This window comes from Podarcis vaucheri (assembly GCF_965113315.1).
Source record: "Podarcis vaucheri genome assembly, chromosome: 3".
Lineage (NCBI taxonomy): Eukaryota > Metazoa > Chordata > Lepidosauria > Squamata > Lacertidae > Podarcis > Podarcis vaucheri.
In genome coordinates this window covers 32678444-32704979 of record NC_138761.1, presented here as the reverse complement: position 1 = coordinate 32704979, position 26536 = coordinate 32678444, and the positions used below count along the sequence as shown (strand labels likewise).

The following is a 26536-nucleotide window of genomic DNA, read 5'->3' as shown; positions in this document are numbered from 1 at the left end:
CCACTGTAATTGCTGGTGAATCAAAATAAGAATTAATATAGGAAGATGTATAGTAAACTTTATTTTAAAAGTAGTATTTAGGAGCTGTATTTTTTCCTCTCCTATATTAAATTTGTACACACGTCATCTAGAAGACTATAGATTATATATTTGCAAAATATAAAAGAAAAATGAATGATGAAGTACTAACTCCTCCTGCAAGCAAAGTTAGCATAAGAGCCTGTGGGGGGGGGGTGTGCTACATGTATACACTCACAATACTTTCAAAAGATGTTTAGGGCTGGGCGATAGTAGATCTTCAGGAAAGGAATCCTAAATTAGAGCAATTACAGAGAAATCCCCTGTATATACGAACAAATCTGATAATAAACAAAAAGGTATCATTATGATTAATAGCTTGTGTTGCTGTTGACCTTTCAAGCTAACAATCTCACGTGAGATTGGGAAAAAATTATATTGCAGTTATTTTGGGTCAAGCTGCTTAGGGCTCTGCAGCCTGATTCTGTGGGTGGTTCCTTAGAAATAAGTCCTGTTGAGTTCAATAGAACTTTCTCAAAGTAAGTGCATGTAGGACAGCAGCCTTAAATGTTTAGTAAATTCTGCCAGAAGTTACTAGGATTTACTTCATACGTTCCACTTTTTAGGTTGATGCCAAAAATGTGTGAATGTATTATACAATAGAGTTCAAACATACAGGTACATTTGTTGGGACTCTAAAGGCCAACATAGATATTATTATTAATAATATTTATTACCCTCCCTTCACTAGTAGGCCCCTAGGCAGGTTACAGTTTAAAATTCTAAAAGCTATCCAGGCTGTAGACTTAAGTGACCAAGGGAGACTGAATTGTTGTCAGTGAAGTGCGTCTCTCCTTCTTCTCCACGCTGCCTCTTTTGTACTATCTGCCAACGGTGGTCATTATAGCTTTGCGTAGATTCTTTTTCATTTGGCTTGCTAACAGCCAGAATCATGAAGAGAGCCATCCCAGAGCAGGTAATCAGGCCAACATCCTATTTCTAACAGTTGCCAGCCAGAATTCCCTGGACAGTCTAATAGTGAGACATGAATACAGTGGTACCTCGGGTTAAGAACTTAATTTGTTCCGCAGGTCCGTTCTTAACCTGAAACTGTTCTTAACCTGAAGCAACACTTTAGCTAATGGGGCCTCCTGCTGCCACTGTGTGATTTCTGTTCTCATCCTGAAGCAAAGTTCTTAACCCGAGGTATTATTTCTGGATTAGCGGAGTCTGTAACATGAAGCGTATGTAACATGAAGCGTATGTAACCCGAGGTACCACTATACAACAGTCCTCCTCCTGCTAATCATTCAAAGTATCTGGTATTCAGATATATACTACCTTGTGTGTATGTATTTATATGTATATATAAATATATATGTATATATATGGTTTCAGTCATGGCCAAGAGAGCAATAAGATTGCAGGATTTGAGTGGGGTGCCCATGAGTTGGCTCATGTTTATAACCCGTGACATCGTGTATTCAAATCAATTTGCCCAGTTACCTTGCAGGAGGCCACTTGGAAAACTTCTAAGGGGATAGGATAACTAATATTTCTTTCACCTTCTTACATGTTCTTATAAAAACAAAAAGAAAATGGAACACTTGAGCAGCATCACAGCACTAATCAGACCCCATAGTCATGTCAGCAGTGATCACTTGGTATCAAAGGCTACAGAAAGGACTAACAAGATTGATGGGGTTCCATTTCTCCTCTTGATCTCTAAGCAAAGCAGTGCTTATCATTCACTCTAGTGTTTGTCATACCCAGGCTGAATGGTGGATTGGGAGAGACTCCAGAAAAAAATGATAGCTCTTTCCATTTGTCTTTTTGGATTAGCTGAGTGACCACTTGTTCAACAAATGACTTTGAAAAGCAAGACTGCAGAGAGGGCAATACATGGATCAAGAATCTAGAATTAATCAGCTAGGATGATCATGGGTCTATATGTAGTCACCTATATATATGCCCCAGTACATCTTCTAGTGATAGAAAATATTATCTGAAGTTTAATAACTTATTTAAAAGTTTAATAGTTATTTTAATATTTTGTTTTAAATCCTATATTGCTGTTGGAAACAGGATTAATCCAATAAGTAGACCATTGAAATTATTGACTCAGACTAACGGGTCTATTCTGAGTATGACTTACTTGGATGCTACTTGATGGATATGGCATGGCAGAAAAGGGGTAAAGTAGCCATCTGCGTTCATCATTTTCAATGTTGTATTAAGTATCGTATATTATTTAGCATATATGCCCCTGAGGTTGATCATTGCTATCTGTGGATTTAACATGGATAACTACTACTTGCCCAAAGCTACCTAATGGGTCTATGCCTGATCTGGATATTCAGTTATACTACTTTGATACAAGTCTATTAATTGGATTGCAATAACAAAATAGAAAATGCATCATTCTTATATTAAGATGTTACTGATACAATATTGATAATATCTTAATTCTATTCCAATCCACCATTAATAAACTTTCAGATATAATTTAATAATTATCGTAAATTAAATAATTTCTTCTGAAACACATTGTGCTTTATTGTGTATAAAACTAATAAACTTGTAATCAATGCTGAACAGTCTCCAAGTGTAGTGTGTTTCAGGGATGTAGGAGACTAGTTCCAAGCCAAATTTAGGTGGCGACAAAAGTCCTGTGCTGCTTGCTCATTTACACATTATTGTAGCGGCTGTTCTTCATGTTCTATAGTCTTCGAGTGTGAAGTGAAGTGAACTGCACTAGAAGAGAGGTCATTGGGACAGCCACAGGTTTCTGACCCTTGACATATGCTGCTTCCTGTGCATGGTGACAGTATTGGGAGAGATTCTGTAATGGGTGTGCCTCCAAATGCAGTGGCATATTAGGTTGGATTACCCTCATTCTTTCCAGACTTTTTACTTCCTTGATGAATGGCTATAATTATAATGGATATTGGGGAGGCATGCACTCTCATACCTCACCTGCCATCAGATTTTGAAATGGGAATATTATTAGCTGATTCCACTTCCTCCAGGTTATTGTTATTTGAGGGCCTGCAATAAGAGCACCAATTTCTGTTTTATTGCTGAAATCTTCATGAGAGTTTGAGTTTTGTATTCCTGTTTTGAAGTTGAGCTTTGGATATGGGAGGTTTTTGTCTTAATTTTGAAAAACAGGCTTTCTGTGTGCAGTGGGATAAAGCCTACATTTTAAAATTCCTTATTCTAGAAAGGGTAACATCTTGAGGGTCAACATGGTACCCTTTAGATGTTGGTGTATTGCAGTCTCCATTCACTGACGATTGACCATGCTATTATGACCTGATGGCCTCTAATAACATCTGGAGAGCACTGCATTGGCTATCCCTGCTGTAGAAGGTTAGTTAGCACATGTGGACTAAAGGGGGCCTGTGTTGTCCTTGTTTGCATTTCATTTGTTTCAACCTTGATTTGACACTTGGTCATGGATGCTTTAGTTGAGATTCCTGCATTGCAGGGGGTTGGAGTAGATGACCCCCCAGAGTCCCTTCCAACTCTGTAATTCTATTATTCTATGTAACTATTCACAGGCTGAAGTGTGGTGTAGTGGTTAAGAGCGGTAGTCTCGTAATCTGGGGAAGCGGGTTCACGTCTCTGCTCCTCCACATGCAGCTGCTGGGTGACCTTGAGCTAGTCACACTTTGAAGTCTCTCAGCCCCACTCACATCACAGAGTGTTTGTTGTGGGGGAGGAAGGGAAAGGAGAATGTTAGCCGCTTTGAGACTCCTTGAAGGGAGTGAAAGGTGGGATATCAAATCCAAACTCTTCTTCTTTTTCTTTAGAGACTAAAGTTGTAATTGCCAAGAGATAATTTTAAAAGTATGCGTACCATTTGGCACATACTTCTTTCTGATTTATGCTTACAGAACAAGTTTTAAAAATTCCCTGGGAACCTATAGGCATCTTTAGGCCCTGACAGCACGCTATTCAGTGTACACAAGGCTTTAAAAAATGGTTGATATGTATCCATATTTTTAAAATTATTAGTTTCTCAATTATTGGGGAACCACAGGCAATTTACAGAATTCAGTAATATATCTAACTAAAGGCAGGGGAAATAAAACATAACCATATTAAATAATACCCAGTCTGGAATGGTAATCATATTTCTGTAGATGGTGTGGGGAGAGATACCTGTAAATCTGTAACTAAACTATTTGAAATAAAATCCCAGGAAAATACAGTGGTACCTCAGGATGCGAACGGGATCCATTCCGGAGCCCGGTTCGCATCCTGAATGGAACGTAAGACACGACAGCGTGCATGCGTGCACAGGTCGCGTTTTGCCGCTTCCGTGCATGCACGTGATGTCATTTTGAGCGACTGCACATGCATGAGCGGTGAAACCTGGAAGTAATGCACTCCGTTACTTCTGGGTTGCAGTGGAGCACAACCCAAAAGCGCTCAACCTGAAGCACATTCAACCTGAGGTATGACTGTACTGTATCTCTGGGGCCAGCTGAAGGATGCATGGAAAGGTGGCTGCTGCACTACTGCACACATCAGCTGTTAGAGGGGGAGCCTGAGGAGCCTAAACAAAGCCCTGCTGCATTTCTAGTCTCTCCGAGGCTTCCTCTGCCCTCATTGATGTCCTGCACTAGGCTCCAGGGAGGGTCTCCTTGCGAGCCACGAGGACTTTCCATCTCTCTCCCACCATTTCCAGGTTTGAATCAGATTATTTATTTATTTCCCAGTGCTGTGTGTCTATGATGCAGTTGTGTGTGAGTTGATCATGTGTAAATGGAAGGGCGCCTGTATTCAATTTTGAATAATCACTTCTGAATTCACACAAGTGCATGTATATTGTGTATCTGGAATCATTTTAACCAGGTTGGACCTCAAGGATGTTTAATTTTTGAAGAGAGACTCTACTGTTCTAGAATGAAGGGCAGAGCTCTTTCTGCCAGCAAAGGAAATGGGGGAGAGGATGCAGTTAGTGACAACTGTATCGTTCCGGTTTGAAGAACCAGAACAAATGCCCTTCGACTCACACAGGAGTCAGTCAGAGGTAGGGAGTTGTAGAGTGAGCTGTGTGATGACATTAGCCACTGTCTGTCCCTTTGGAATGCAACCATACGAGGCCTTTCCATGAGTCAGCTGATGAATTTGAATTTATATAATGAAATCAAGTTTCTCTTTCCTCATAGAAATTCAGATACAGTCATACCTCGGGTTACAGAGCTTCAGGTTGCTTTTTTGTGGGTTACGAACCCGCCAAAACCTGGATGTACCAGGTTACTTCCTGGTTTTGGCAGTCGCACATGCGCAGATGCGCCGAATCGCAACCCACGTGTGTGCAGACGCACCGCTGTGGGTTGCGAACGTGCATCCCGCACAGATCACGTTTGCAACCCAAGCATCCACTGTATTTCCTGACTTAACATACACACAAATGGCTTGCTTTATACATATGTTTGTAACTAAACACAAAGCCAAATTCAAAACTTCTGTTTGCATAATTGCCATGACTTTTTCACTACTGGAATATTAATGATTCCTTGCCTTGTACAAAAAGTTTAAGGAGAAGAAGAAATAATACAGTTCAAAAATACATAAACAATAAACAAAGTAATAAACTAAAACAGTGTAAATGAGCATATGATGGTTTTCAGTACAGTGATAAAGACCCCACCTTCAAAAACATGTACTAAATAATTCCTTTTCAATAATGGCAATATTTGTTAAGAATCAAATATTTAGAATAAAAGGTGATAATGTTGGCACCTGGTTTGTCTCTTTGGGGGGTTAGCACTTGCCACTCTCTGAATGTCTATGGGAAGGTGCACTCTGAGAAAGGCCTCTGAAGCTGACCTCGATGAGTCTGGGTAGCTCATATGAGGTGAGGTGTTCAGTAAAGTAGTGGGATCTCAAGCAGTGTAAGGCTTTGAAGGTTAAAGCCAACCTTTTACATTGGTCCTGGGAATGTATTTGGAGCCAGTACACATGGTCCAGAATTTATTACTGCCCAGAGACAGGAGATCAATAGTGAAATTAAAAGATTTCTGTTTGGCTTACTCTCAGGACTTGCAAGGATACGGAGCAAAAACATTCAATGGCAGATCAGGTATCTGGATTTTTTAAAAAATAAGGACTGCCAGTAGCTAGGGAGTGTAGTGTTGTTTCCATGTGTTGGGAAGCAAACTATACTAGACCTTTGCTGGTGCTACAGCTGTAATCTCGTTAAAGAAATCTTAGTTAATTTTAAGTGTTGATTGAGCAATTAATTAAATCTTCATATGAGAAAAAAACACAATAGTTCTAAAGCAGGTGCATTTTTTTTAAGGCGATGCACACATTTTATGTAGCAATAATATTTTTTAAAAAAATTAAAAATCAGATTTTTAAAAAAATGCTAACCAGGACACTTTTTAGTCTGTAAAAATCTGCCTGTCAATTTCTCCTACTGATTTAAACAATAAATGTTGCGACTCTCATTAATCTAAAAATATTCATAGTTCATAGCTTGTACAATGATAAAATCCATTGTATATGGCTTTTGTGTTAAAACTGACTTTTGATTTGTTCTCTTTCATACAAGAGGGTTATGGGTGTAATTTTTAGCAATTATCAGTGTTAAGATGCCTTACTTTTGCATATAAAATCTTTCCTCCTAATCAATTTTATTTCTTTTCCTTTTTAAAAAAGAATTCTATCTTACCTCCTGCACTTCATTTGTCTATGTATTCTCTAACTTCAAGCTTTGTGGTTAGAATCTAGCAGCCTATACTATTTTAAGCCTTCCTTATTTTGTGACTTTCTCCCCCCTCCCCATTGCACCCTCCGCTGTCTTAAGTTTGAATGGCATATCAGGCCTTGTCTCAGTCTTGGACTTTGCTCCCTTGTGCTGTTCTGCTGCGCCCCCATTTCCACCTTGATAAATGAGATCATTTGTACATATCACTGCAATAATTGCACATTCCTCTCCTGTTTACTTTGTACTTGTTTTAATTGTGACATTCGTCCATTTCCTTTCCTTTCTTCTGTAGTTTATTTAGTAAAGAAAAGTCACACTCAAAACAAGTACTGGTTACATTGAAATCATAAAATAAAACCACAGAACAAGCAATGACAAGATAACAAAACAGCACAGAACAGCAGTCCACAATCTGTTGTCTCTTTCGTGGTGTTCTGAAATGCTAGGGGTGTGCAAAAATTAGATATTAACAAATTTCAGTGAGTATCTTAAAGGAAAGGATATCTGCTTGGATTGAGTTTGGCTTTATGGAGGCAGGAATAGTACAGTGGTGCCCCGTGAGACGAATGCCTCGCAAGATGGAAAACTCGCTAGACGAAAGGGTTTTCCGTTTTTTGAGCTGCTTCGCAAGACGAATTTCCCTATGGGCTTGCTTCGCAAGACGAAAAACGAAAACGTCTTGCAAGTTTGTTTCCTTTTTCTTAACACTGTTAATACAGTTGCGACTTGACTTCGAGGAGCAACTCATAGAACGCGGTGTGGTAGCCTTTTTTGAGGTTTTTGAAAACTTTGGTGATTTTTGAAGCTTTTCCAAAACTTCTTTTAAACTTTTTAAACTTTTTTGGGGGGGTTTTGGATTTTGGGTTGGAGTGTTTGGAATTCAAGGACTTGGTGTTGGGGAGGGGTTTGCAAGAATCTGGAAGCTTGTGTGTGTTTTTTCTGCATTTTTATGATTTTCTGTGACCATTGGGCCACTCTGCAGTTTTTTTAAATAATTCTGGATTTGAATTTCTGTGTGGTGGGTGGCTGGGGGAACAGTTGAGGAGGGGGTTCTTCAGCAAGAAGCAAAGAGTGGAAGAGGAACCTTCTTCGAGTTGTCCCCCAGAGTCTTAGAAAATGTACTGTACACTTTGTTGATTTTTAAATGTTTTTCTGTCATGTTTAGAAACTTAATTTATTGTTCCTTCAATTTTTGAAATGCTCTTTACAGTATGTGTGACTTTAAAGAGCACTTAATAAACTCTTGTTGTACCAAATTTGGCTTTGTTTGGACTTTTTTTGACCATAGGAACGCATTAATTGAATTTCAATGCATTCCTATGGGATTTCGTGCTTTGCAAGACGAAAAATCCGCTAGACGAAAAAACCCGCGGAACGAATTAATTTCGTCTTGCGAGGCACCACTGTATCTTGAAAAATTACTTCAATATTATAAAAGGAAACTGGGTGTGAGGTAAAGGGAGGTGCATTGTGTGTGTGTGCGCGCGCGCTCTCTCTCTCTCTCTCTCACACACACACACACACACACACACACACACACACACACACCAAGCCTGCCTGTGATTTATCAGTGGTAGAAAGCAAGCCTGGGCTGTCGAAGGGGACATTTTTAGTGAATATTCTAAAATGGGGTGTCAAACCTGTCTGGTTGTCATACTTAGACACCTCTAAACATGAAAGAAGGGACGCGGGTGACGCTGTGCGTTAAACCACTGAGCCTAGGACTTGCCGATCAGAAGGTTGGCGGTTCGAACAGGCGGGGTGAGCGCCTGTTGCTTGGTCCCTGCTCCTGCCAACCTAGCAGTTTGAAAGCACGTCAAAGTGCAAGTAGATGGCGGGAAGGTGAACAGAGTTTCTGTGCGCTGCTCTGGTTCGCCAGAAGCGGTTTTGTCATGCTGGCCACACAACCTGGAGGCTGTGCGCTGGCTCCCTTGGCCAGTGAAGCGAGTTGAGCGCCGCAACCCCAGAGTCAGTCACGACTGTACCTCATGGTCAGGGGTCCCTTTACTAAACATGAAAGATACTCTTCTTGATACCAGACATAAGGAGGCTGGTTATTTGTGTACATGCTCTGTGGGTATTTACATTTCCAAGACTGAGCTTTGACATTGAAATAGGATCTAATGCTATGGATCCTGATTCAGAGTATATCCTTGTTTTTGTCCATGTGACTGAAATAATTAGTTCAGTTTTAAGGGAAGAAGTGGTTTGGAGTTTGAGAGCCTGCATGGGTGTTTCCTTTCATTTTAAAGGTGTGATATGTTTGATTTTCAGCAATACGGCATGTGTATGTTTGCCTAAATGCCCATACATGGTTTAACTTGTACATGAGAAGTTTAACTCTTTATATCACCAGCTGTTCCATGAACAGAAGGAACCCTTCTGTCTTTAGAATAAACTGATTCTGTGTTTTTCTCACTGTGATACACATAAGACATAAAGCAAACAGTGGGATGTTTTGTTTTTAATGTAAAGGTTATGTGTCTGGTGATGTTAACACAGAACAAAGTATGTAAGGTGGAGCCTTTTTGTTTTTACTGATTCAGGAACTAAACAAAACTCTTGCATAAAGTTCTGCAGTTTCATCATCAAGGGCCATAGTGTAAACAATGTGGGAGTTGAAAGGCAAATGATCATAAGTTTATGGGCTGCCAAAGTAAGGATGACATTAGTTAGCATTGATCAAATATGCAATTGTCTTTAATCTGGGGGCATTGTGATTCTTGTAGGTTTGAAGTAAAAACTGATGTCACTATTTCACTTTAAAAATAATTAGTTGCTAGTAGGATACAATTGGTGGCTTTGTAAATAGAAAGAATAATAGCAAATTACATTGTTGGGTTAATAGTTAAATTCTGCTTTGTTTTATTAAAGAAATACTGATATTCCTTTATATCATAAAAATAAGCATGTAATCTTCCTGTATGTCACAATTGTTTGACAATCTGAAGGCAGCCCTGTTAGGGAAGTTTTTAATGACTGATGTTTTAATGTATTTTTAATCTTTTGTTGGAAGCCACCCAGAGTGGCTGGGGAAACCCATCCAGATGCGCAAGGTAGAAATAAATTATTATTATTATTATTATTATTATTATTATTATTATTATTATTACTACTACTACTACTACTACTACTACTAATACTACTACAATCGGGGAGCAGACCTAAAGAGGGACTGGCTAGCCCTTTCTGGTTTTTCTCCCAGACAGCAAGACAGAGAGAGGGAGGGGGAGTTTTGCCTGCATCAGTTTGTTTGTCCTGTTACATATCTGCCTGCAGGCAAGAGAGTGTTTGTACTGATTGCAGTGAGTAGTACTGTTTGATTGCTGGCTGAGTGCATGCAGCTAGGGTGTGGTTCTTTGTTGTTGTTGTTTAGTCGTTTAGTTGTGTCCGACCCTTCGTGACCCCATGGACCAGAGCACGCCAGGTACTCCTGTCTTCCACTGCCTCCCGCAGTTTGGTCAGACTCATGTTTATGGCTTCGAGAACACCTTCCAACCATCTCGTCCTCTGTCGTCCGCTTCTCCTTCTGCCCTCCATCTTTCCCAACATCAGGGTCTTTTCCAGGGAGTCTTCTCTACTCATGAGGTGGTCAAAGTATTGGAGCCTCAGCTTCAGGATGTGTCCTTCCAGGGAGCACTCAGGCTGATTTCCTTAAGAATGGATGTGTTTGATCTTCTTGCAGTCCATGGGACTCTCAAGAGTCTCCGTCAGCACCATAATTCAAAAGCTTCAATTCTTTGGCGATCAGCCTTCTTTATGGTTCTTAGCCTGCCTTATTGCAGCAGATTCTTGCCACGTGTGGTGCGGTTGTCCCCAAATGGGTTGACATAAAAAGGAATCTCTCTCCCCTTTAGTTTATCACTGAGGGGAGGGGGTATCTCCTGTCAATCAGGATATGAAATTGTAGGCCATGCACTGTGGGAGACAGGCATGTGACCATTACCCAGGGTGAGAGCCTGGGAGAGTGGAGGTTTGGCTTGGTGGGTTCCCCCTGAGATCCAAAGAGAGAGGTGGTAAAATTACTGTCTTTCACTTAACAGTAGAACATGCCTACAGCTGGGCCTTTGTTTATTACCTGTGGCCCTAACCTCAAAGCTGTATAGTGTGATATTGGATGGTAGTGCTAGAAGGTGTTGGGGGGGGGGAGGTAATAGGGAATTACAAAGATATTGTCCCAATTTCAGAAATGGTGTTTGGCAGGGGAAGGTATAGTTGTAGTGGCTAACCACATTCTGGGATGGAGACCTAGGAGTTTGGTTTGTAGAGCCCTCTGGTGTGGTGGTGCTGTTATTGTATGCCAGGTCCATCACTAATAAGGCCATGTTCATCCACAACTTGATCATGGATGATCAAGGGATGACTTGGCATGCATTACCAAGACTTGGGTCATGGCCAACAACTCCTCCATTCAACTCAGCTATGCCCACCTGGGTACTCAGTACAGCACCACGATAGACCTGAGGATTGAGGAAGGTGTTGCTATTGTTCATAGAAGCACGATTTCCTTTACCAGAAGACATCTTTATCTTGAGATAGGCTTAAAGGGTATGTGCTTAGTGTTGGGACAGAGCAGGGGTCAGTAACCTTTTTCAGCCTTGGGCCAGTTCACTGTCCCTCAGACCTTGTGGGGGGCTGGACTGCATTTTGAAGGGGGGGGAATGAACAAATTCCTATGCCCCACAAATAACCCAGAGATGCATTTTAAATAAAAGCACACATTCTACTCGTGTAAAAACATGCTGATTCCCTGACTGTCCCCGGGCCGGATTGAGAAAGCGATTGGGCCACATCTAGCCCCCGGGTCTTAGGTTGCCTATCCCTGGGCCAGAGAGACAGACTGGGGATGTTGCTGGTCTATCAACCAGTGTGTTACCCAGTGGCATCCCAAAACAAGGTGGTCTTGTGGTATGATGGTGTTGGTAGATTGCAGGACAATAGTCCTGCATAACTTTAGGATCCATTCAGAGGCTGCAGTTGGACTGGCTCAGAACTTCAAGGCCTTCATGCCAACCATGGCGCTGTTTCAAATACTCATTAGTCAAACTCATTGGAAAAGGCACACCCTTGATGTAGTCTTTACCCCACGGATATGAGGGCTGAACTGGAGATAGTTTATCACATACAGCTTTATTGCGGTCTATAGACTCAAAGATAGTGGGGAGCAGTGCACTCCCTTGCAATGCATTTCACCAGCTAATGATGAAACTTGGAATAGTAGCAGCAGATTCCTCTGTTAGGGTGGTGGGCCCATTTAGATGGCCCTCCCTTAGAGATGGATGGAAGTTGATGGCTTCCAGCAGAGAAAGCTGGTGATCCTGTTGGAGCCCTGGACTTGCTATGAAATCACGAGATAAAATGGGTGGTTAACAGGATCATTCTTGGACCTACTTTGAACAACTAGCTGCACATTTTGAGGATAAAGTCGCTCAACTTCAGAGTGACCTTGACTGTGCAGTTATTGCAGTTCCAGATGAAGTATCCAGTAGCACTGTCAGTGATGTGTTGTGGGATTGGTTTCAGTTTATGCAGTCAGATGACATGGATAAAGTGCTTGCAGCTATACGCCTGACCCCTGTGCCTTTTTGACCCCTGTCCCACCTGGCTTATTAAACCTAGTAGAGGAAGTTTGACTGCTTGGGTCTAGAGCATGGTTAATACTTTGTTGCATATAAGTTGCCTTTTGCCTTAAAAGAGGCAGTGGTACATCCTCTCCTAAAGGAACCAGCCCTGGATCCCTTGGCCTGGAAAAACTATCAACCAGTTGCAAATAACCCTTTCTTGGGGAATGTAGTAGCAAGAGTTGTGGTGGGGCAGCTGCAAGCATTCTTGGATGATGGAGATTATTTAAATTCGTTTCAATCTAGGTGCAATCTTGCTGCTGTTTCTTGATCTCTCCATGGCTTTCAGTACCATTGATTATGATATCCTCATGGACCAGCTCTATGGATTGGGAATCAGGGGCACTGTGTCACAGTGATTCTGGTCTAACCTGTGGGACCAGGTCCAGAGAGTAGTACTGGGAGAATGCTTTTTGATCCCCAGGCACACTAATAGATAGATAGATAGATAGATAGATAGATAGATAGATAGATAGATAGATGAAGCTGCTGGGAGCGGTCAGAAGTTTGAGGGCAAGGTGCTTTTCATTGCACTGATGATACCTGTCTCTGTTTCTCCATAACATCTGAATCAAGAGAGGCTGTGTCTGGTGCCTGGATGCAATGGTGGTATAGATGACAAAAAATATGCTGAGCTTGTATCCTTGTAAGACAGACAATGTGAGTGAGTAGGTCCCATGTCCGGAAAATGTATTATATTTGTTACGTCACTTTTCTCACAGGGGGAACCAACGCAACTTAAATGGGAATGCACTCCTCTGAAGGAACAGGTATGCAGTTTGGGAGTGGTTCTTGATCCAGCTACTAGGTCAACTTCAAAGCATTACCATTAGTATATTCCCTTAACAGTTTGGGACCAGTCTACTTGCCTAACCCATATATGCACTCTTATCTCTTCAATCTGCAGAACTGGCAGTGTTAACTGGTGCCACATAATACTGATTCCACACTTAGAAAAAATTGATCTTTTAGTATGATAGCACTTACCATTTGGAGTTCCCTCTCTATAGACATCAGGCAGACACCTTCATTATAGTCTTTTTGGCGCCTGCTTAAAAAATAAATTCTTGTTTAGGCAGGCCCATCCAGACATGTAGAAGTTACATCTTTTTCAAACTACTATGGATTTTTATAATCTTCTGAATGTTTTAAAATACCTGTTCCTAACTGTTTTCTATTTTGATGTTTCATTGTATATGTTTTTGTAAACCACTTAGAGATTTTCTTACAATCAAATGATGCATACATTTCTTTAAATAATGGAAATTTGAATAAAAAGAACAAGAAACTGTTTGTAAGGAATTGTTTCCAATAACTTAAAACACAAACAGATATTCAAAAATTGATGCTTATCACTACTGGTATCAAAGCCTAAGTATACGTAACAGAATAAACTCCTTTGTCCCTCACGCCTCATGTTCCCCATTCCTTGCCCCTGGGTCAAAAGTATAATTCAGCAGTTCTTCTGAGCTGAGACTTTTTTGGGGCATGGGGGAGGACATTGCTTGCTACCAGGTGAGAGACAGACACAATACATTGCCATTCCATGCTACAAATAATATACTACTGCCACTTGAGCTTTCGATAATCTGTGCCAAATAGTTTTCTCCTTTCTTCCCCCTTACCTTAAATTCATGAATTTGTTATGTTGCTCATGGCTATCAATGAGAGGTCCAATTTTTAAAATATATTGCCGCTGAAGGTGCATATATTTTCCATGGACATGCCTGCTAAGTGAGTTCTGAATGTAGAGAGTAGATAATCTTTGCTTTCCATGAAGACCAAAATATATACATCAAGTTAAGCCTGGTCTATGTTTTGTTTTGCAGACAAGCAATGTTTGCTTTTGCATATAAAATATTTGGAGGTCCTACATGCTCTGTATAAATCCAGTTTATGAGCAGATCCCTACTGGGCTGGTGTTCTGTAGTGTCATTGTACCTAGAGTGATAATCAGGGGCCGGGATTCCCATCCCTAGCTTAATAGGATTGTTTGAGAGTATGGGTACTTGGTATAGGAAACATGGAGGAAGATTGAGAAGATAATCTGGGGTTCCATCAAGTGTGTATTCTTGCAGCTTGATGACTTACAATAAACAGCACAAATCAGTGTGTCTTGCAAATGCTAAAAGGCTGTTCAAAGCATTCCTATGTCATGAGAGCAAATGTATTGAAAAGGCAAATGGGAATGGTGTATACTCCCTTGTTTAGGCTCAAATGTTTTCTGAAATTGCAGTCATCCTTTTCTCCCTACCTGACCTGCTGCTTTCTGTCATGTCAGAGGATGAAGTTTTTGCTGCTGCAGCAAAAGTACCTAGAGTATCTTGAGGATGGTAAGGTTCTGGAGGCACTTCAAGTTCTGCGTTGTGAGTTGACACCACTGAAATACAACACAGAGCGCATTCACATTCTCAGTGGGTAAGTACTTAGGGTTGCAATCACATGTTTACTCAAGAGTAAATCCCATTGAACTAAATAACTTTTGACTTGAATTGCATGGGATCCTACTACCAGTTTTACACCAGTGCTAGTGTTTTCTGGGATTCCTGAAGCAGAGGCATGCCAAAAGGATATGATTCTACATTACTGAATATATCTCAATAGTAAACTTATTATCCAAGCATTGATCCTTGCATAACCAAAATGGCATCACCCACATACAAGAGGCTGAGAGGAACGTCCATATTTGCAGAAGTGTCAAAGAAACTTATTTTCTCTAAAGGAAAGGTGAAACCCTCAAACAGCTCTCTGAAGACTGAGCATGCTCAGTCTGCACAGAATGCTAATTGATGAGGTGAAAGAAACAGAAAATTGGGGCGGGATGGGGAGCATGTCAGGAACTGCGAATAGGAGATAGGAGTATTCAGCACTGCAGTGTTTTGTTGCAGGTTCTACTAGTCTTTATTAAAGTAAACATCCACCTGGGAAAACTCCTATAGAAAGAAGAACTTCCTGGATGCCTCCTTTCAGAACTCTCACATTATTTCTAAATTAAATGTGAAATTAATATATTCTTATTAAATAGAATTGTATTTTTACTTAGTTAAAATCTTTAATCATTTGCATTCTGAGATTTTAATGTGCTTTTATCTTCACATCCTGACATTTCTCAAGGAGATTCAAGGGGAAAATGTGTGTACCAGAACACAGACTGATCAGTTGTGTAGACAGAACATCTGAACTGATCAGTTACTGATTGGTGCTGGAAGTTGAACTCCGTGGGATTTTTTCATTGATCTATATAAGGGAAGTCCTGTCAAACAGTTTTTAAAAGCAGTTTCAGGAACATGCCTTTGAATTCTCATGGCTCTGCTTCCTTCCCACCAACTGCATACTTGAGCAGCGTCTTTAATTAGATATGCTAAATTCCTTAAAAAAAATATGTATTAGAGCTTTATTAAACAGTGAAAGCAGAAGTTTAAGCCATATAGACTTAACATAAAGTCTGGTGTTAATAGCTTTTCTACTAAGGCCATCTCCCTTTTTCTTGCTCCAAAGAAGAATAAATGTGCTCTTTTGGTTGAAATGCTGTTGCAGTTGGGGAAGGTCAGCATTTCCGAAATATGTAATCTCATGTGTTTCTCTTTTATATACAAACAGATATCTGATGTGTAGTCATGCAGAAGACCTGCGTGCAAAAGCAGAATGGGAAGGGAAAGGCACAACTTCCAGATCTAGACTTTTGGACAAACTCCAGAGTAAGAAAAAACTTAGTTTCCACTGGGCATACAATGTTTGCTCATCTGTTTATCTAGTATATTTCACTCTAAATCTTCCCTCCCTAACTGGGTGCCCGTCATATGTGTTGGATCCTTCCTGGCTGAGGTTGATGGGATTTGTAGGTGAAAACATAGGAAGGGTAGTAGGTTGGGGAGACCTACTTTTAAGGGGAAAATTTATGAAGGGGGAAATGCAATGGTTTAAGAATTGTTAGCTGTAATTAGGATAGCATAATTCTGCATAATGGTGACTTAAGTGTCTCATAAAATAAAAGTATAACGTACTCTGTTATTATCTGTGTTTTACTTCCATATCAGTGACACCTAATAAGAAACCATGGCACTGTGTGATAGAGTTTGGGAACTGACTTGTAGCAACTAGCATTTTCTTAATAATTTTATTGGCATTTAAACAATTTTGTGCTTCTTTGCAACAGCAAAGGTTGAGTTAAGGTCAATGTGAGAGGATTTTATTAATGTCCCAAAGTTATGGGTAGTTTTTAGCTTAAATTACCAGTAAATCTGATACTGGCCAGTATGTGAATACCAGATTTCTTACATGTTGTTTCTTATAAGATTGCTCTGAAATACTCTTTAATTTTTTGAAGCTTACCTACCACCATCAGTGATGCTCCCCCCAAGGCGTCTGCAGAATTTACTGCGTCAGGCTGTGGAACTACAACGGGACCGGTGCCTCTATCACAATACCAAACTAGATAATAATCTAGATTCTGTATCACTGCTGATAGACCATGTTTGCAGTAGGTAAGAGAACTGCTTCATTTTAATGAGAATGGAAATCTCTTTTAATGTAACAACATTCCTTTAAATAATTTTTACTCTCTTATGAAGGCTTTAAAGAGCAATTTTCTTAGGCAGCTGACTTGTTAAGAATGTTGTATTTTTGCAATGTTAGGGGGTGTTTGGAACGTTTGTGAAAGTACTTGGTCAATTTAGAAACATGTTAACAATATGAACCGAGAAGTAGTCTTTATATAGCAGTGAATCTAAGTGTAAGGATCCTAAAATAGTCATAATAATTTCAAATCTCTGGCAGTTTTTTTCAGTTTCAGAACTTAATGCTGATGCTCTTGGCTTCAGTCCTAATTGCAATCCTATGCACATCTATTCAGAAGTAAGCTCTGTTCAGTTCAGCAGGGCTTACTTAAAGACAAGTGTGCATGGGATTCAATATATTTGGTAGCTTGGACTGCCATTCTACACAGTTATTGTGTTAAATCCCACTGAACTCCGAGATCTAAGCAGACTAGTTATGCGCAGGATTGCAATAATAGGTTCCGGTATCAGACTGAATGATAGCCTTTAATGACATGAGCTCAGCCCTGTGGAACACCCTGTCAATAGACACCCTTCTGTTCCAACTTTTAAATGCCTGCTGAAAACTTTTCTATTTTTTCAGGCCTATGTAGGCAATTAAGAGTACACACACACACACCACACAATGGCCTATTGATGTTTGTTTTTAACTTGTTATGATTTTATTGTTTGGTTTTATATTGATGTAAATTGCTGTGAAAATTTTTATGACACAGCAGTATGTATTTTTTTAAAAAATAAATAACAATTTAGGATTTGTTGCTTGTCCCTAACATCCTTGGTTCTTACTTTTTAAGAATCCTTTCCCTCAATTCCTAAAAATCACCATAAAATATTGGGCAGCAAGTCCTAACTAGCATTCAAATGCCCAGTCAGGGTTGGGGCCCTGTTTGCAATGCCATGAGCCAAAGAGCTCCTTTTAGACATATACAAGAGTTTGGTGTCAAGCAGACCCTCATGTGATATTGCAAACTGCTTTTGAAAGTCTAATCAGTTTTGCATCCAGTTTGCTTTGCCCCATTGGCTGTTTGACCCAAAGGCTCTTTAAATGAATGCAACTAGCTGCATGTTTATTTGGTTCATGACTGATGCCTGGTATAGTCATTATGCAAATAGGAGCCAGCATGACAGCTTCAAAAACTAAGGTGCTATAGCAACAAGAAGTTTCATATTGTATATTTGTAAAATCCTACTCTAGAATCCATGCTTTATTGGGATATGTACTAGCTCAAGTAAAATGACTATGATTTTACTATATAATCCTTTCTTTGTTTGTATTTTTAGGAAACAGTTCCCATGTTACACACAGCAGATACTTACAGAACACTGTAATGAAGTGTGGTTCTGTAAATTCTCAAATGACGGCACTAAACTAGCAACAGGATCTAAGGATACAACTGTTATTATATGGCAGGTTGATCCAGTAAGTTTGTAAATTTGTGCTCCAGAATCGTTTGGCACATCACTCCTTAGTCATTAAGCTTTAATTTTTAGTGCATTACTTTATTTCCTAAATGCCTTGGTGTATTTCTGTTTGCATCAGTTTTGTGTTTTAGGCTATGTTCTGCTCAGTTGTTCAACCGATACTGTGATTAGTTTCCTGGAGCGGGTTGTATTGGAAATAAAGCCTGTTTAGAATAGGAGATACCTATCTCAGTCAGTCTGTTGTAATCTTAAAAGTCAGTAAGTGTCTTGCATGGTGAGACTTGTCAATGGTCTTGGATAGATGTGTTGTTCTTCCCCGTAATGTAGCTCCTTTTGTGTCTTCTGAAATTCTGTTAAAATGTCAACATTCCCTTTTTACGTTGTCTCTGCTTTTTGCACTCTGTATAACTTAATTGATGAAGCCTGTTGATGAATGGTTATTTGACTGAAATGTTGGATAGTGTTGCTGGACTCAGACTCCCATCATCTCTAACTATTGGCCATGCTGGCTGGAGCTGGTGGAAGTTGAGTCCATCAACATCTGAAGCAGTGTTTCCCAAACGTGGGTCTCAAGCTGTTTTTGGATTACATTTCCCATCATCCCTGATGTAGTCCAAAAATAGCTGGAGACCCAAGTTTGGGAAACTCTGATCTGAAGGATTCTCCGCCACTGGACTAAATAGCAGCTCCTTCCAAAATCTGAATTACATTACCCAGACTGAAATCTATGCATACCAGACCAAGAATCCATCAGATTCTGCTTTTTGTTTTCAACAGTGACTAGTTCAGTGCCTTTAGGAAGCCCACAAACAATGCAAGAAGATAATACCCTCTTCTGTTGTTACTTTTTAGTAACTGGTACAAAGAGGTATACCCCTCTGAATCTGAGGTTGTATATAGCCTTTGTGACTATTGGTAGACAAAGTAATAGAATATATGTCTTTAACTCCCTTTTAAAGCTACCTAAGTTAGTGGCCACCACAATCGCTGTATTGTCACTTGCCTCTAAGTAATCATGCATAGAATGGCATTGTACAATTCCAGTCCTGATAGTCTCTGTGGGCTTGGCTACTGCCGCCTGGTCCGTCTTTGGGGAGTGGGGGGCGAGCAAGCGGGGTAGCTCGCCTGCTCCCCAAGCCAGCCTCAGAAAGGTGCTCCGAGGTCCCTGCTGCTCGTGCGCAACCAGCAGGGACATTGGGGCTTGCTCAGCTGGGGGCAGGAGCCTGTCCAGTGCATCTGGCCCCAGCCTGCGAGACGCTGGGGTGAAAGCACCTCAGCTCCCACGGTTGACAGCTGAGGCAGTTTCACCCTGCGCCTTGCCGGCTGGTTGCAGCTTGTTTCAGCATTGTGGTTTATCGCCAAACTGAGCTGTTCAGCTAGTGATACATTGCAGTGTTGAAAACCTAACATCGCCCAGCCCTAGAACATACAAAAACTAGGCAAAATTCTTTGAGGAGCAAAAGGTGCAAACAGTTATTATGCCCAAGGTTTACATTTGCTAGTCCATAGCCTTCCTTTCACTAGTACTTCTGCTTATCACCCTAATGTCTATCTGTGTTCGAAAGTATTTTGCTTTTCATTAGTTGGTTTCCAAGAATGTTGTTAAACAGGAATGGGGAGGTGGTTCTGTGTTGCTTTGTATGGCTTCCTGTGTACCTCCTTTCTTGGTTTGCCCTGGTACAGCCTTTCCTACACTTCTGTCAAGTAGGCAGAAAATGAGTGTGTGTCTACCCTGAGGTAAGGTGGAACTGGTAAACAAGCCTTTGGTATGTTGGTGTCCTAAACTGTTTTGGGAGGAGGCAGCGAGAGATTAGGCATCAAAGACAACTGCTTAAAACTGCAGGTAGATCTCAGTAACAACCCAGATAGCCATTGTTGCAATATTTTCTTTTTTAAAGGATACACACCAGCTAAAACTGCTCAAGACACTGGAAGGCCATGCATATGGTGTTTCCTACATTGCTTGGAGTCCAGATGACAACTACCTTGTTGCCTGTGGTCCAGATGACTGCTCTGAGCTTTGGCTCTGGAATGTACAAGTAAGAGTTATTAATATGAAGTTCGTTGATAAAGGTAAAGGTAAAGGTACCCCTGCCCGAACGGGCCAGTCTTGACAGACTCTGGGGTTTGTGCGCCCATCTCACATCTATTGGCCGGGGGCCAGCGCTGTCCGGAGACACTTCCGGGTCACGTGGCCAGCGTGACAACGCTGCTCTGGCAAGCCAGAGCCGCACACGGAACGCGGTTTACCTTCCCGCTGGTAAGCGGTACCTATTTATCTACTTGCCCCCGGGGGTGCTTTCGAACTGCTAGGTTGGCAGGCGCTGGGACCGAGCAGCGGGAGCGCACCCCGCCGCGGGGATTCGAACCGCCGACCTTTCGATCGGCAAGCCCTAGGCGCTGAGGCTTTAGCCCACAGCGCCAGAGTGTCTTAATCAATAGTGTTGTCACAGGAACCATAATTGAAGTATTGATATTATCGAAGGGGAGCCCCTGCTATTCTTGGAGATGAAAATCTGATTAAAACATGGTTATCCATATAGAACAGATTATTGATTTCTATTCATTATTACCAGCAGTATTCCAATGATGTCATCAGTTACTATGTATGTGTATATATCCTATATACGTAACAATGTAAGGCTGTTGTCACGTTGCAGTTTGTGTGGCTGCCAATAAGAGTGTGAGCAGGGGTGGCAGCCTCCACTGTATGTATGTTTGTTTGAGTGTCTATTCTTTATTTGTAAGCTGCCCTGAATTTATGAAGCAGGTTAAAAATTTAAATAAATGTTAGAAATTTGCTTTCTTAAGCAAGTTTTTCATTGGCTTTACTTTATACTACTTCACCTACAGACAGGGGAGCTGAGGACAAAGATGAGTCAGTCTCATGAAGATAGTTTAACAAGTGTGGCCTGGAATCCAGATGGAAAACGTTTTGTGACTGGAGGGCAGCGTGGACAGTTCTATCAGTGTGTAAGTACTGTTTTTACAATGCAAAGTGGCATCAGTTTCTTGTAGACTTTGAACTTAATGCTGTCTCTGTGGTTCTATGTTCTGCGTGGGTAGCTGTGTATAGCTGTACTAGAATATATTTTGTAAGGGTTTCTTTTCACAGTAAAAAGCCTCACAAGTATAACCTGTTGTAGAAACCTACCATTTGGAATTTGCTGAGTGTTTTTCTTCCTGCGAAATACTAAGCATATTTATCTGAAGCAAAAATAAAGCCTCTTTGAAAAGATCCCCTTCTTGCTCATGTGTGGTGCCATCGTTTATTAGGTTTTGGTAAGACATAGGAAACAAGAAAGCCAAAAGAAAAATTCATGGAAAGATCTGTACCCCTGTTGTTATGCTGGACTAGGTGGAGAGATTGAAATTAGTGTGTTGGAAGTCTACAGCACTGCCTAAAAAAAGGGGACGTTTTTAGATGAAGATACAGTTGTACCTTGGATTTTGAATGTAATCCGTTCCAGAAGACTGGAGTTCCAAAACGTTCGAAAATTAAACACGGAAGTTACGTGGCATGTACAACTTCCGAGGCGTGTTCGAAAACCGAAGTGTTTCGGCATGCGAAAACCAAAATGTTTGTCAACAGAGACGTTTGAAAACTGAGGTACCACTGTATATAGAAAACCAAGTTAGCGGTCAAATTGTTAAGGGGATCTGAAGTCTGCCAGATATGGACTGCAGGTTCACCACCTTTGTCTTGGAATATATTTTCCCTTGTGTGCAGCACATACTTGCATACTGCTAACTGCTTTTATAACCCAAATTTTTCATGTTACAATTTGCTTTAAATGAAGACAGCCTTTCTCATTATTTCACTGCATGCATTTCTTGTCTAGGATTTAGATGGTAATCTCCTTGACTCCTGGGAAGGAGTGAGAGTGCAATGCCTGTGGTGCTTGAGTGACGGGAAGACTGTGTTGGCATCAGACACACACCAGCGAATTCGGGGCTATAACTTTGAGGACCTTACAGACAGAAACATGTAACTACCTCTTCTTCATGTTGTGCTACATAAACAGATCATTGTAAACTTTGTCAAATACTGAAACTGAGTTGAGATGCCTTAAAATTCCATATGGTGTCTTGTTCGTACACCTGCTTTAAAGCTGGGCTCCCCCCTTTTTTTCTTTTTTTTAGGCCCTAATTAGGCAAAACGTGTGGATGTGATTGGGTCTTATGGGTCTGCAAGGCACCGTATAATGAGACCAGTTAAATTGGGTAGAAATACTAATTTTGAATACAAAGTCATGACTCTCATCTTACGTGTTCTGTTATTTTTCAGAGTACAAGAAGATCATCCAATTATGTCTTTTACGATTTCGAAAAATGGCCGGTTAGCTTTGTTAAACGTAGCAACTCAGGTAAGTGGTCCAGTTGGCCTTTCGCTTTATCCCTTTCATACTCATAAATGAGAAGGAAAGTCCTGCCTACATTCTCCATTGCATTGCCATGGAAACTGTACAAGCACATGTTTTCACCCCCTTTCCTCCCGGATTTTAAAGTCTATTCTTCTGGGAGGCAGAAGGGAAACAAGTGCCCATTAGCGCTGCATATCACAACCTCCGTATCCTCCTGGAGCCGCTTGTGTAAATGGGAAGTTGCTTGTACCCACTGCATCTCTTTCCCACTTGAGCTTCAGGGGCCTTTTCTGAAGGTCCCTCAATGCCAGGCAGAGGCTGTCTGGAGGTGCAGGCAATCTGCAGTGAAGAGGGAGTAGCAAGAAATCTCTGTTGAGCAAGCGACTTTCTGCTCATGTAACTTTGGGGTATAAACCATTGTTGGTGCACATAAAATGGATTGCTTTTTCTGTTCTGAATTTGTTTGTGTAATGTTACATTACCTCCATCCTGCTCTTTGTTCTCAGGGAGTTCATTTATGGGACTTGCAAGACAGAGTTTTAGTGAGAAAGTACCAAGGTGTTACACAAGGTTTTTACACGATTCACTCATGTTTTGGAGGCCATAATGAAGACTTCATCGCTAGTGGCAGTGAAGGTAACTCTTGCTTTTAAGATCTGTTTCTGTGTGTTTTATATATATTTCAAGGATATTCTTCCTACATAGGGGAATGATGTAGTATTCTACTTAGCAAGTAAGGTAAATATGCTAGCAACAATTCACACAAACATCAGAAGAGTCTTGCTGGATCAGACCAAAGGCCTATCTAATCCAATTCTCACAGTGACCAAGCTGATCCATATAAAAAGTTATTTCCATAGAAATGATTTGTTTGCTGAAAGAAGAAAAATCATCTAGTAGCACAGGAGGTTGAATGTACAAGGCTATTGTTTATGGTAAAAGCTGTAGTCTTGGTAGAATGAGCGTGGTGTACAGGGATACAATTTTTATTTGATGTAGGCTTGTTTTTCCAAAGGTAGGTGTGCTTATGTAAATCCAGATGAGTTCTGACATCTCAAGGATAATTACTAATTACAGTGAGAGAAACAAGTTTCATATCCTGTAGCAGATCTAGCATGTTCAGTAACTTTGGCTATCAGCAACCTGACTGTCATCTTAGCGTTTTCTATTGTTGGTTCTGTGAGTGGCCTGTTTGACAGCTTTTCTAGGCATTAAGGAGCTTACTCTCTGTGAGGGTAATAGTATGGTGGTATATACAGTGTGGACAACAGTACTCCTGTCCTGTAGCTTATAGAAACTTTAGGAGAAGGTGGTTTTGGTCTGAATAGGAGGTTATTTCTAGTTGGGCTCTGCAATAAAGTATTTTGAAACAGTGTTTCTTCTTTAACTGGTGAATTTTTCACCTGAGAACAGCCTGTTTATTGATGCCTTGTATCTTAACTGTATTGCCATTGTATGTAGTTGTGCCACTCCTATTGCATGCATTAATCCCCTTCCCCTTCCAGATAATTTCTGGCCCCAGGAATGTCTAATCAACTGTATTATCTCCCTGGTGTATCAGTTTTTCAGTACACCACACAGGATTGCATAAACAAATCACTTAGTTACAGCCTACTGTTTGTTTGACATGAATGTGAATTTAATTTATCCAGGTCAACTTAGAAAAGCTTTTTATTTTTTTCATTTTCAGTGTCTAAAAACTACCCAGCTGTAGTTGAAGCTGATGGCACCTAATTTAGATTCCGACTGCCTGAGGCTGTTGCCTCTTTGCACTGAATTGTTGCAAATATGGCTGCTGTGAAAGTCTCTATGTACAAAAAAAGTAACAGATTTAAATGTCATAAGCTCTTAAGTGTAAAGGTATGTTCTCAGCTAGGTAGGCTTTCCACCTACCAGCCCCAAACATCAAAGGGTCTTCCCTGGGAGTAAAAATCACGTCTAACTCTTGTGCACATAAACATCCATAAAGTAGAGGGGAAAATATCTTTCTATGAGTAAGTGCTGTGTGTTGCAGCCTTACAGTGAATGTGTGATGACTTGAAGCTTATACAGTATAGTTTGAAATTGGTAGGTTAAAAATGGAAATACGTACAAGTAGGAGTCTTTGATACCATTTAGATGCCATGGTAATTTGATTTTTTTAATGATACAGACAGCACTTCTATAAAATACTTTAGCAATACTTTAGGTCACAGCATGATTATAGGGGTTGGGAAATAAGTGAGTACTTTTGGAAATGGACTGTCATATTTTAGTTTTCAAACATTGTAGTTTAACTTCTAAAACTTTTAAAATAACTCTTGTACTACCAGATGTTCTTCATGTAATTGCTTCTGCTTTATCAAGTATTTCACTCCAAGTCAAGTTTTCTTCTATGGAATATTAATATTTAGCAGAAATCTCTCTTTTTGGTAGCCATTGTGACTTGTGGTTTTTCAGTAGTGCGGAGAGTAGTACATCTGATCTGCAGCCATCTCTGTATAATCTACAATTTAGATGGGTGCAGTCAGTACAGGAATCGGCGCAAGAATCGCAAAGTTGTCTCATGTCACATTGCTACTGTTCAGATTTGTACACTTTTTATGTGGATATGTTGTTCTACAACAACACAACCATGGATGTTTGGAGCCTTTGAAATGGAGTTTGTTGCCTCCACTGATAGAATTGTTCGGATAGGATAAGATACTTAAAGGCAACTCTGTGGCTGTTGCTCCTCCCTCTCCCTTACCTGTACATTTGGAAAGATGAAGACTGGGCCCTGCAGTTTGCCCACTTCCTTCTCTGTTCTTAGGCAAAAGTTAATCAGTGAATAAAGAGTTTCCTGCAGTTAATTGAATACAGAATTTTCATAGCCCTACATATTGAACCGGTTACAGAAAGGGATTTTAATATCCAGTTTTAGATGGGATCCCACACTGAAATAGCTGTGTTCTTTTTGGAAGTTGCCCATACCACCTGTAGAGGTAGAGGGGGGACAGAATATGGAGGAGGTGTGAGAGACCAGAGCTTGATTCCAGTCTTGATGCATGTAGAAGGCTAGGGTAAGGAGTTAACACCCAAACCACTCGCATTCTTACTTGGATAATATGAAGCCTACTTAAAGCTGTATTAGGTTCCAGTTACCTACAAATATTTTCAACTTGCAGAGAAGATCAATGCTTGTTGTTAGTTTAAATACAGGATTCTAAATGCCATAAAAGAAGCTTCTTGAAGCTGTTGGATGCATTACTGAGCAGATATCAGTTCTTGGAGATAACATGGAATTTTAACATGGAAACAGTTAATACATGGATAAGTGCCGGAACATGTTTTAAATTTTGGGATGCTTCATGTTTCTTCCCTCCTGTCTCATCTTAGATCACAAAGTATATATTTGGCACAAACGTAGCGAGCTGCCAATTGCGGAGCTGACGGGGCACACGCGCACAGTCAACTGTGTGAGCTGGAACCCACAAATTCCATCCATGATGGCCAGCGCCTCTGACGATGGCACTGTTAGAATATGGGGACCAGCACCTTTTGTAGACAACCAGGATATTGAAGGTAAATCAAATCTAATTTTTATGGAAGAGGAATTTGGTATGCTGCACTTACTTACTTGTGATCAGGTAACTCACAACAGATGCACATTTAATTTGTGCGCATTCAGCTTTACACACTTGGCAAAAGAATAAAGATGGGGCAGGAAAGAGATTGTGGGTCGGGGTCGGGGAAGCAATGTTGGCAATCCCATTCCACTCACCATGGAACCAAATGTGTTTTGACTATATGCGGTTTTGGCTTTATGCACTGTCCCTGGAACGTAACTCCAGCGTAAGCCGAGAG

General features: G+C 40.6%; 1 protein-coding gene across 5 annotated transcripts in view; it reads left to right on the top strand.

The window, feature by feature from the left end:
• Positions 1–26536, top strand: part of WDR26 (WD repeat domain 26) — a 38290-nt gene that overhangs the window by 5174 nt on the left and 6580 nt on the right. For 2 of the 5 annotated variants that reach the window (XM_082217583.1, XM_082217585.1), the window contains exons 4-14: positions 13089–13136; positions 14648–14784; positions 15967–16064; positions 16694–16850; positions 18207–18345; positions 20246–20386; positions 21201–21320; positions 22190–22335; positions 22636–22714; positions 23218–23347; positions 26069–26254. In XM_082217583.1, coding sequence (XP_082073709.1) covers positions 13089–13136; positions 14648–14784; positions 15967–16064; positions 16694–16850; positions 18207–18345; positions 20246–20386; positions 21201–21320; positions 22190–22335; positions 22636–22714; positions 23218–23347; positions 26069–26254 — 1381 coding nt within the window. Of the gene's footprint in view, positions 1–13088; positions 13137–14602; positions 14785–15966; positions 16065–16693; positions 16851–18206; positions 18346–20245; positions 20387–21200; positions 21321–22189; positions 22336–22635; positions 22715–23217; positions 23348–26068; positions 26255–26536 lie in introns of all 5 variants that reach the window. The other 3 variants (XM_082217586.1, XM_082217587.1, XM_082217584.1) reach the window with 2 other exon arrangements.